At 43.1% G+C, this 12,635-nt stretch overlaps 1 protein-coding gene across 1 annotated transcript; it reads left to right on the top strand.

The window, feature by feature from the left end:
• Nucleotides 1-850: 850 nt before the first annotated feature.
• On the top strand, nucleotides 851-2,183 carry LOC145052887 (uncharacterized). Its single transcript, XM_079000804.1, has one exon. The coding sequence runs from the start codon at nucleotides 956-958 to the stop codon at nucleotides 1,922-1,924; it is 969 nt and encodes a 322-aa protein (XP_078856930.1). The 5' UTR covers nucleotides 851-955; the 3' UTR covers nucleotides 1,925-2,183.
• Nucleotides 2,184-12,635: the final 10,452 nt, after the last annotated feature.

Raw genomic sequence — 12,635 nt, 5'->3', positions numbered from 1 at the left:
GAATTAGATACATGCCCCGAAAGACATAATATCATGGCCGTATATTTTCTATTTCAACACTTTTTTTTTTTAATTCGTCCTGCTTTTTTAAATGTGTATAAATCATTCATATGAAGTTGAAATTACTTAATTTTTTTCCAACATTTAATTTGCTTTTGTAATTCATTTTAAACTGTACAAACATATATTTTGGTTAGATATTGAAGTATTTATAGAATCCGGAAGAAAGCATATCAAGACTGTGTATTTTCTGTTTCAAAATTTTGTTTTTGTTTAACTTTCGTTTTTTGTTTTATTTTTGAAATATGTTCGCTTTTTAAAATGTGTATAACTCATTAATATAAAATTAGAATTACTTGATTTTTTTTTACATGTAAACTAGTGTTTGTATTTCATTTTAAAATGTATAAAGTCATATTTTGGTTAATATTGAATCATCTTATAGGTTCTGAAACACATCATATCATCTACAACATATCGACGGATTCCAGTTTAAAAAATATCCGAAAAACCGATATTGGAACCGGCACCGGCACCGTCACCGTCATTGACGATCTAATTCCTGGTTCATATAATATAATAAATTCGGTTTCAGTTCCGAACCGGTCTGACTCTAAAGCTCTCCATTGCTACAACATTAAAACATTATTTTAGATAATCGACGAAAAAACAAAGCCGTAACTTTAATTTTGATTTGGGTAATTAAAATTTCTGGGCTTATAATTGTTAACCAGATATTTTATTAATTTACACAACAGATCAAATATTTTTCATTCAAAATGAGCTGTTAAAAATAAAATAAGTATAGTTGGGATGTATGGGTTCATGATAAGGACAAGAACACTAAACTCCTCTAACTACACAACTGGAAAGCCACAAAATATCCCACCCAAACCCAACACCCTCACTCTCTAGTCTCTACCTTTCCCTCTTCACCCCTTTTCTCTCCTAAAACATGGATGACTCTGCAACTTCTCTACCGTCATCAATCTGGGCTTCCCTCAACAGCTGGTTCACTTCCACTGTCTTCTTCGTCCTCCTAAACGTCATGATTGCCACCATTGTCTTCACCTCTAACTTACCCAACAACAATCAACAAAATCGTCATCAACAAGACCCAGAACAAGAACAAAAACACAATTCTCAGAACCACCCAAATGACCGGAATCAACCCCAAATCGTCAGATCTTCCTCCATCCTCTACCGTCTCAAGTCCTTCAACTTCCTACCCCACAGATCCCAACAAGATTTTTCGCCGGAGGACGACCACCACCAAGAACCTTTACAAGTAGCAGCTACACAGTATGTATTCAATCAACCTATCGACTATCAACATTTCGATTACGATTTGGATTCAACCAGATCCGATCATATTCCGACCGGCAACGCCAACGCCGCCGCTCAGTTTTCTGCTTTCAATCAAACCCATGAAGCATCAATCCCTTATTCGGAGACCCATGTCGTGTGGGAACATCAACAAACCGTAGAAACAAGGATGAGTCATTTCGATTTCGACCCGACCCACGATGAGATCCGGAGCGATACGGGCTTTGAAGATGCTAATGAAGATGAACACGCTGATGAGTTACAGAGTTTGGATGAGGTGTACAGTAAACTGAAAGGTGGGCATGACAGAACCAAGTCCGAAAGTGACCTCACATCGAAGCCACCGGCGAAAATGAAGAAATCAGCAAGTCTGAAAGTGGGTTTCGCGCATCTCGAGGAGGAAGAGATCGTGGAGTCTCGCCGGCCGGTAACCGTGAGAGAGAGAAAGTCTGCGGCTAGGGTGATGGAAGAGGATGACGTCGAAGTCGATACAAAGGCCGATAACTTCATCAACAAGTTCAAGAACGATCTGAAGTTGCAGAGGATCGAGTCGATTATCCGGACAAAGGGCGCGACAGGTAGAGGGACTGCCAAGTAAATTACTTAAATTGCTGGGTGTTTTCTGTAACAATATCAGAACCCCAAGTATCATTTTAAAAATTACACGCGGTGATGTTGATTTTATAAAGCTGCACATATGGATGTTAAAGCCATTTTATAGGTCAAAAGGGCATTTTGGTTATTTTCGTGAATGTGGAGATGGTTTATTGGGTTTTGGGTAATCGAAAACTATTTACTAGAAAGCCCTTGGTTGGTGTAACTTGCATTTATACATAAAGGGTTGGAAACTTGGAATAGGTGTTGGTTGGGTTCATATGAGTGTCTGGCACTACACGTGGTGATGCCGATTCTAATCCTCAATACTCGCTACTAGTACACTTTTTGTACTTTAAAGGGTAAAATAGTAAATTTCACCGACATTTCGTGGGGAACAATAGAAAAACGGGTTAAAAAATGATCAAGTGAATTACACCTTGTTTAAGCAAACATTATTTTGATACAACTTGAATCAAACTAAAAGGGTTACAAATGATGAAGTGAATTTATATATTTTGAAAACTCCCTGTTTAAGATAACATTATTTCGATATAACTTGATTCAAATTAATGGTTAATGTTATAAAATAACAATCGATATTATTTAATTTGTGTTTAGATCACTTATATTTTAATGAAAAAGTTACAAATTTAATTATTTACATAATGACCTTTCAAGTTTTAGCCGATAATCAACCTAATATAAAAAATAGCCATCATCTAAATCACATATGGTTAAAGCCATTTGCCATTTTACCCTTTCCACCTACGGACGAACAAAAAGACCGCTCACACCGGTCTCGAAAAAGGACCGAGACCATACCTAAAAAAGACTTGTCATGTCAGTTATAAGTTCGTAAAAGGAAAGGTCCGTTTAAGACCGGTCCGAAAATATAGGTTCGTAAAAAAAAAGGACCGTTTGAGAATGTTCGAGAAAAGACTGGACCATTTTAAGGCCGACGGCCGACTTTGACCGGTCTCAAAAGAGAACGGAAACCAAATTTATGTATATATTATTTTTGTGTTACTTAAATATTTTTTAATCACATATTAGTTAGGGTCTTCCGTTTTTTATTTTGTTGAATTATAGTGTATCATTTTAAGTAAATCTTATTGTATTATTTTGGTGTTAGCCACACATTTGTTAACGGAAAAACTCGAAATAGAAACCAAAAAACAAACCTTGAAATCGAATCGGAAAAATACGCACAAAGACCACAATATCGAAAAAGACCAAGATCGGTCCCAAAAGGACCAGACCAAAAAGACCGGGTTCAAAAAAAGACCGGACAAAAAAAAAAGACCGGTTCGAGACCTTTCCGAAAAAAGACCGGACCCTTTCTAGACCAATCCCAAAAAAAAACGGACCATTTTGAGATCGATAGGAGACCCTGTTTCGTACCACTAATGTGCATATCTATTGTCTCTTTTATGATTTCAGCAGGTGGGTTTTGATTTCAGCCTATTTTCTTGCCCAATGTTCTATAGGTATAGAAAGCCAAAGTTCCACATGTTGAATTAACGAAATCGTAGATGGCATAGAGGCTAGAGCCACCTACGATTTCCTCATACTTAACTTGCGATTTCATGTTTGTATTTTCCGCAATATAATTTGACCATAATTTTTTATAATTTAAATATGATTTCGTACATGTTAACTACAATTTATATAAAATATAAAGCATGTCTTCTACCGTCCATAATTTATTGTTTTTCAATTAAATTTGAATTAAAAATAGGAGTTTTGGTAGATATTTTGTTTGTGGTTGTATATAAGGTTTCGATTTTCAGAATAAATTTTTTATTTTTAATTTAAAATAAACATCATTTTTCATGAAAGCTATAATCCAGTCAAACCCATTTGTTCATCCAATCGAATATCAGAGTTGTAAAGGAAAACATTGTGGAATCTCAAATCATAAAGATGCTTGTGTGTGTATGTACATTCACGCCTTCACCTTCCCACGATCTAACGAAGTACCTGAAAAAAGAAATTAATCCACAATTGTAAGCACAAAACTTAGTGAATTTTCTAAAATACCATACATCACATAGTACATGCAAGTATACAAACATTGGCCTTCAACCTTAAGCTGGTCTGCCCCTTTCAGCCTTCAACATAAAGTTGATCTACCCTTGGCCTTTAGCATAAAGTTGGTCCGCCTCGAGTATCTTGACCTTCAACACAATCTAGATTATCCTCAACTCGCCACAAGATATGTCGATATATATATATATATATATATATATATATATATATATATATATATATATATATATATATATATATATATATATATATATATATATATATATATATATATATATATATAAACAATCAACAACAATCAAACAACACCGGTACCTATCTTAACTAGTCTACATGTCTAACAGCTCACTACAACATAACACCATCTTAATAGGTTAGGATACATACTATAAAGTAAAATATAGTGAGAAAACTCACCTGAGCTAAACGACATAAGCTCATCAACAACCTCAACAACATTAACAACTAACACAAGCTACTTAATGCCAAACCATGACCAATCTTTAGCCAAATACTCTATTCTACCCAAGTTTGCCCAAAAGTCAAACTTGTCAAAAAGTCAACGATCAACCATCATTAGCCACCGTGTAACATCCCGAAATATCAAGAGTAGAGTGGAAGGGCTAAAAGAGTAAATTGGGAAAAGAGTGACTCGGCGAGTCCATGGATGGACTCGGCGAGTAGAGTCGCGACTTGGTCGCGTGTTAAGTAGCCGACTCGGCGAGTCAATGAGGTGGACTCGGCGAGTAGGCGCTGAGTGGAGAAAACCCTAATTCTCGGGGTTGAGCCCTATATAAAGAACCTTATGTTTTCCTCCCAGCCTCTTTATCACCCCTTGAGTCCCAGAAACCCTAAAATCGTGGAGAAGTACCATTGTTGAGCAAATTAGAGCTTGGAGAGGTGGCTATTGAAGAGATCTTAGAGAAGGAGAGGCTTGGAGCAAGGGGCTTTGCTTGGATTCAAGTTTCATTGCAGTTGGGGTGTTCTTTTGAGGTAATATCTCGTCTTTGAGCTGCCATTTCCTTGATGCATCATTTTGGGGGTATTAGAGATTAGATATTTGGATGTGTTGGAGTTTAGAGGTTAGATCTGAGGTTGCCTCAGATCTGGAATGGAGAAGAGTTGGAATGCATGAAAGTCCCTGTGTTGAGTGTTGGATGAAGCTATCATGTCCCAAACCTTAGTCCTAATGTGCAAAATGCATAGATCTCTTTGGATTCACGTAAAGTTTGCCACTTTACGTGATGGATGAGTTGTAGGAGGCTAGATCTATGTTTTGGAGCAATTGCATGGCCTGGAATGCTTCTGAATGGATTCAGACCGGTGGTACTCGGCGAGTCACATGGGTGTACTCAACAAGTTGCTTGAAGATGAGCTGGAACTCGACGAGTTGGAAGAACAACTCGGCGAGTTGGATGAAGATGGCCTGGAACTCGGCGAGTTGTATGAACAACTCGGCGAGTAGGTTGAAGATAGCCTTAGACTCGGCGAGTCTGTTCTTGGGCTCGGCGAGTCTTGTCGAAGAGTCCCAATATTTTTCTGGTCGAGTCGAGAATCACAGAGTCAAGGGATGGCTCGGTGAGTTGTGTGCGAGTGGACTCAGAGTTGTTGAACTCGACGAGTTAGGTCGCAGATTGAGGGAAGTTCTGAGTATGGGGACTCGGCGAGTCATCGGGTTGACTCGGCGAGTAGAGTCAGTCAGGGGTTGACTTTGACCTTGTCTTTGACCAAGGGTTGGCCTGTGGTTTCCAGGGGCATTTTGGTAATTGTTGATTATTGTTTTGAGTTCAGTGCATTGGTGGTTGTCAAGTGGTGTAGATCGTATCAGTGATCGGAGCAGCTTGGGTTATCTGTTCAGTCGGCAGTTTCGAGGTGAGTTATCCTCACTATATTAACGGGGTTTAAGGCACCAAGGCCGACCCTTTATCGGATGTAAATCCGGGTAGTTGTCTGTTGTTATGATATTGCGGGTTATGGGCCGGAAGGCATTATGATATGGGCCGGAAGGCATTATATGTTGTGGGCCGGAAGGCATTGTGATATGGACCGGAAGGTCATGGCCTGGAAAGGCGTATGTGCGTAATTAGTATGTTGGCTGAGTTGTAGGGTGATGTTATGCTAGTGATCGGCTAGGTCGGTATCCTGGTTAGGGTGATCATATGTTATGTGATCTGTTTGATCGATTTGCTGACTGGGAACTGTTATATGATTATATGTTAAGTGCACACGGTTGTTTGGACTGGAGTTTGACCCGATATGCATGGCTGTTCTATGTTCTGTTATGTTATGTATGCTTTTTATGTTATGGGCCGGAAGGCAATACGTTATGGGCCGGAAGGCAATACGATTTGGACCGGAAGGTCGTGGCCTGGAAGGGCGTATTTGTGGTTGGTATTTTGGGGATATCTCACTAAGCTTTCGGGCTTATAGTTGTGGTTTCATGTTTTTCAGGTTCTTCAGGAGGTTGTGGCAAGGCGAAGGCGTGATCGTACCGCTCTTCATGATTTCATAGTATTGTGATTCTGGGAACACGTTAAATGTTTTGTATTGAAAACCTTTTTGTAAAGATTTAATGGAATTGAGATGTTTTTTGAAAAATTTAAAATTGGTTGTATTTTTCGGTTGTTACAAGTTGGTATCAGAGCCTTGGTTTGAGTGAATTCGAGGAACATTCGTGTGACTTCAGTCTCAAATCGAGGAGAGTTTTCAAAAGAGTATTTAAAATGGGTTTCAAAATGAGTAAGGGAGGACGCGGAGGTACGATCAGCCGGAGCCAGTAAGTAACCCCAAAATATCATGCATGTTATTTGTTTTTGAGCTTTGATATAACAGCATGCTAGTGATAGGCTAAGGATCTTCAGGATTTCATGATATGTTGCTTGATTTGTGATGCCTGTAGCCTAGGGTTCCTTATGGGATATTTTTAGTGTTCCTCTAGTGGTGAGGGTTGAGCGTTGCTATGCATGTTTCTCTAGGGCGTCGTGGTAGTACTTCATACAAATATGGGTAGGTGTGGAAGGTAGTATGGGCCCGTACTACTGAAAGCACAGGACCCATACGCGTATCAGGGAAACCATGATCTCTAGGGTTGGGTTGAGAGAGTTGGATCCCAGGGTAGTGGGAAGAGTCTGAGATTTTGTGTGGTGTTTTCAGTATGGAGATTTCGTGGCATGATGAGAGTGGATCTGGATCAGGATCGGGAGCTGGAGAGAGAGTTCCGGGCGGATCGGTGCCGCCCAAAGTCATCGGTCAAATGAGCACGTGCGAGTTGGATGCGAGGATTCATGAGATCCTGCGTGATGAGATTGCTGAGTTGTTCCGGGCTGAGTTGCCGGAGCTGTTTGGGTTGATTAAGACCGCCATGGTTGAGTATTTTGATGAGCGCTATGCGGCTCTCGCAGAGACGGCTGCCGCGGCGGCTACAGCGGCTGTAGCGGCGGCAGGGGGAGGAGTTGGTCGGGGTTTTCAGTATCGGGACTTCACTAATACGAAGCCTCCCACCTTCGATGGAGTTCGGGACCCGATTGTTGCTATGAGATGGTTATTAGACGTGGAGGGGTGTTTCTTCACGTGTTTATGCCCTGCTGATCAGAGGGTGAGGTGTGCTCTGAACCTGTTGAGGCTCGGGGCGAAGGATTGGTGGAGATTGACCATGGGGTCATATTCAGATGCGCAGAGGGCTGCAGTATCATGGGATCAGTTCAAAGAGATGTTCAACACTCGTTATATTCCGCAGGTGGAGAGGGAGAGATTGGCTCAGGAGTTCCTTGAGCTGAAGCAGGATTCGGAGTCGGTGACTGAGATCACCAGGATGTTCACTGAGAGGGCGATGTTTTGCCCAGAGTTCGCTTCGGATCAGGCTCAGATGTCTCGATATCTGAGCATGCTCAAGAGGGACATCAGGCAGTTTTTGTCTGCGCAGAGGTGCGAGACCTTGTTGGAGTTGCAGGAGGCCGCTAGGCAGCGTGAGTTAGAGATTGAGTTGCAGTTGCGTGAGCTGAGGCGGGCTCCGGTGCAGTCGCAGCCGGCGCTGAAACGGTCCAAGACCGTTGATGTTAGAGTGGAGGATCTGAGCAGCCACACTTGTGGGAAGTGTGGGAGGGGTCACATCGGGGTTTGTAGGTCCGGTGGTGCATGCCGCAAGTGCAGAAAGGAGGGGCACTATGCGAGGGATTGTCGGCAATCAGCGCCAGTTTGGGATTTGAGGATTTGCTATCATTGTCATCAGGTTGGGCATTTGAGGGTCAACTGTCCACAACTTGCTGCAGGACCGGTGCAGGCTCCAGCACCGACTACTTTGAGGATCACAGGTGGAGGTCAGGGTGGAGCGGAGCCCCCAAGGGCTCAGGGTCGTGCTTATCAGCTTGCGGCAGAGGAGGTCAGAGCGGTGCCGGATGCAGCTGCGGGTATGTTTCTTTCTTGATATCTTGTTATCTTGTGATTATTGTGGTGTAATGTTTATGAGCTGGTATTTTGTTTGGTTTTCGTTGTGGTATTCGTCATTTTGCGGGTTGTGGTTTTGGTTATGGGTTATTGTTTTGGGAATTCTGTTGGTTATCATTCATGAGGGTTATTAGTGGAAACCCGACATTGGGTTGAAAGCCGGGTAGCATCTGCTTTCTGAGGAGTGGTTAGATGCAGATTGAGTTTCTTTCGAGCAGGTTGATCGGTGTTAATGTGAGGTCTTGTTAAGGTTGTTTATGCTTGTGGGAAGCAGTCCGCGTGTAAGTGTTTTCTTTGTGCAAGATTTGTTCTGGGAGGTCAGTAATGGCGACCGGTGGTTGATAGTTAGTGCCCAAGTGGGGGAGAATTGGAGAATTCTCCGGGAGATCGACGAGTATTCGAGAGTGCTTAGCTGTTGGGATTCAGCAAGTGTTCTGTCAGCCCAGAGTATAGGCTAATAGGAGTAAGTTTCGGGCATGCGGGGTGGGATACAGACCTAGGGCATTTAATTGAGGAGGGCTTGGGAGCAGGCCGGGATCGAGTATGTATGATGGAGTTAGAGTTCGGAACCCCCTTAAGGGCTAGAACGGTATGCATGGGAGAATTTCCGGGGGGGGGGGGGATAGCTCGGAATGTTGAATGCTAGTTGAGCGGTCCGGATAGACTGAAGGCCGGAAGGCGTACCAGTTAGGCCGAAGGCTCGAAGAACGGTCCAGCCAAACAGAAGGCACTGAGAGCGGTCCAGATTGGCTGAAGGTTCTGAGAGTGGTCCAGATGGACCGAAGGCCTGATGAGGCGGTCCAGTCATGCTGAAGACTTTGCAGGTATTGTTGGATCAGTTTGAGGATATGGATTGTGTATGTTGCGGTGTGATTGCATTAGAAGGTCTGGCCCCGGGTAGTGATCTTGATTAGTGGAGATAGTGCAGGGGCTTGAGAGTCCCTGCGATGAGAGTCAGAGTATATGTGTTGGATGGATAGCAGATACGCTAAAAAGGGTGGTGTAGCGTTGGGCGAGCACCGTGGCACTTGTTGGAGTGGCAATATGGCCAAGTGGATTCCTTGGAAAAGGAAGTGAGAGAGGTGTGTAACTCCGAGAGGGAGTGCAAGTTCACGGAAGTGAAAGCGGCAGAGCAGAGTTATGATTAGAGTAATTCGAGTATGGTTTTTGAGCAGAGTGTTTGCGGCAGTGGATTAGAAGCTCATCCGGTTTGGGATGTCTGCTGAGGTTGCGAAGGAATTCCGCAGATGTAGAGCCAAGAGACTCGGGAGGGATGCAGGGAGAGAGTCTTGGGCTCTCAGTGTGATTCTGATCAGGGTATTGGATATGTATTAGTGGTTCATCCTGGGGGATGTTGGAGGATATCATTAGTGTATTGGGTTTTCCCAACCTGAGGGTGCTGGAGCAAATTCAGTATGTGTATGTGATTGCAAGAGGAGAACTCGTGGGAGTTTCTCTGAGATTGAGAATGGGTCTTTCCGTCATCACGGAATGGATAGAGTGGGATTCGGATCGGGGATCCGATGGTTCATGGTTTTCTAGCTCTTATGGGTCGAGTGATTGTTGAGATTTGGGACAGTGATGCGTCATGGTTAATTCTCGGTTGTTGAGTGTGATTATCAGAGGGTACAGCTGGTGGCCGGCTCGAGACGGTGGTCAGGACACCGTAAGGAAAGAGAAAGTGTGTTTGAGTTTCGATGGGTATGCCTTGAGGGACTTGGCCCGGTTAAGGCCAGGTGGGGCGTTGTGGGAGTATCTTTGGGTTTGAATTGTTGTAGGCTTCGAGGACGAAGCCTAATTTAAGTGGGAAGGAATTGTAACGTCCCGAAATATCAAGAGTAGAGTGGAAGGGCTAAAAGAGTAAATTGGGAAAAGAGTGACTCGGCGAGTCCATGAATGGACTCGGCGAGTAGAGTCGCGACTTGGTCGCGTGTTAAGTAGCCGACTCGGCGAGTCAATGAGGTGGACTCGGCGAGTAGGCGCTGAGTGGAGAAAACCCTAATTCTCGGGGTTGAGCCCTATATAAAGAACCTTATGTTTTCCTCCCAGCCTCTTTATCACCCCTTGAGTCCCAGAAACCCTAAAATCGTGGAGAAGTACCATTGTTGAGCAAATTAGAGCTTGGAGAGGTGGCTATTGAAGAGATCTTAGAGAAGGAGAGGCTTGGAGCAAGGGGCTTTGCTTAGATTCAAGTTTCATTGCAGTTGGGGTGTTCTTTTGAGGTAATATCTCGTCTTTGAGCTGTCATTTCCTTGATGCATCATTTTGGGGGTATTAGAGATTAGATATTTGGATGTGTTGGAGTTTAGAGGTTAGATCTGAGGTTGCTACCTCAGATCTGGAATGGAGAAGAGTTGGAATGCATGAAAGTCCCTGTGTTGAGTGTTGGATGAAGCTATCATGTCCCAAACCTTAGTCCTAATGTGCAAAATGCATAAATCTCTTTGGATTCACGTAAAGTTTGCCACTTTACGTGATGGATGAGTTGTAGGAGGCTAGATCTATGTTTTGGAGCAATTGCATTGCCTGGAATGCTTCTGAATGGATTCAGACCGGTGGTACTCGGCGAGTCACATGGGTGTACTCGACAAGTTGCTTGAAGATGAGCTGGAACTCGACGAGTTGGAAGAACAACTCGGCGAGTTAGATGAAGATGGCCTGGAACTCGGCGAGTTGTATGAACAACTCGGCGAGTAGGTTGAAGATAGCCTTAGACTCGGCGAGTCTGTTCTTGGGCTCGGTGAGTCTTGTCGAAGAGTCCCAATATTTTTCTGGTCGAGTCGAGAATCACAGAGTCAAGGGATGGCTCGGTGAGTTGTGTGCGAGTGGACTCAGAGTTGTTGAACTCGACGAGTTAGGTCGCAGATTGAGGGAAGTTCTGAGTATGGGGACTCGGCGAGTCATCGGGTTGACTCGGCGAGTAGAGTCAGTCAGGGGTTGACTTTGACCTTGTCTTTGACCAAGGGTTGGCCTGTGGTTTCCAGGGGCATTTTGGTAATTGTTGATTATTGTTTTGAGTTCAGTGCATTGGTGGTTGTCCAGTGGTGTAGATCGTATCAGTGATCGGAGCAGCTTGGGTTATCTGTTCAGTCGGCAGTTTCGAGGTGAGTTATCCTCACTATATTAACGGGGTTTAAGGCACCAAGGCCGACCCTTTATCGGATGTAAATCCGGGTAGTTGTCTGTTGTTATGATATTGCGGGTTATGGGCCGGAAGGCATTATGATATGGACCGGAAGGCATTATATGTTGTGGGCCGGAAGGCATTGTGATATGGACCGGAAGGTCATGGCCTGGAAAGGCGTATGTGTGTAATTAGTATGTTGGCTGAGTCGTAGGGTGATGTTATGCTAGTGATCGGCTAGGTTGGTATCCTGGTTAGGGTGATCATATGTTATGTGATCTGTTTGATCGATTTGCTGACTGGGAACTGTTATATGATTATATGTTAAGTGCACACGGTTGTTTGGACTGGAGTTTGACCCGATATGCATGGCTGTTCTATGTTTTGTTATGTTATGTATGCTTTTTATGTTATGGGCCGGAAAGCAATACGTTATGGGCCGGAAGGCAATACGATTTGGACCGGAAGGTCGTGGCCTGGAAGGGCGTATTTGTGGTTGGTATTTTGGGGATATCTCACTAAGCTTTCGGGCTTACAGTTGTAGTTTCATGTTTTTCAGGTTCTTCAGGAGGCTGTGGCAAGGCGAAGGCGTGATCGTACCGCTCCTCATGATTTCATAGTATTGTGATTCTGGGAACACGTTAAATGTTTTGTATTGAAAACCTTTTTGTAAAGATTTATTGGAATCGAGATGTTTTTTGAAAAATTTAAAATTGGTTGTATTTTTCGGTTGTTACACACCGTACCGCGACCAAGCTCTTTGAGCGTGCTGTGGTTACTAAAAAAACAAAACAGACGTGATGCAATGCGTAACCGTGCCGCAGACCGCCCTTGGTCGCGCCACGTTTCCAGTCAGAATCCATTTCCTCATTAAGTGCTTAATCCATAAAGATCAAAGCTCATAATATTCATATCCGAATCACTCAAAGGACTTAATGGATAAAGTTTCCAACTTTATCCGTATAAACAACTTCATAAAGCTATATAATTCAAAAACCTCATAAAAAGGTCAAAATTTGTGCATAGACTCAGAACAAACCCCATTTCTTTATTGAAAAAGGTCAAAAAGATCAATATATCACTTCGAAGTTCTAAA

This window comes from Lactuca serriola, chromosome 5 (genome assembly GCF_051521515.1).
Source record: "Lactuca serriola cultivar US96UC23 chromosome 5, Lser_US96UC23_V15, whole genome shotgun sequence".
Lineage (NCBI taxonomy): Eukaryota > Viridiplantae > Streptophyta > Magnoliopsida > Asterales > Asteraceae > Lactuca > Lactuca serriola.
The sequence above is the reverse complement of the archived record's forward strand: the minus strand, read 5'-3'. Positions and strand labels throughout refer to the sequence as shown.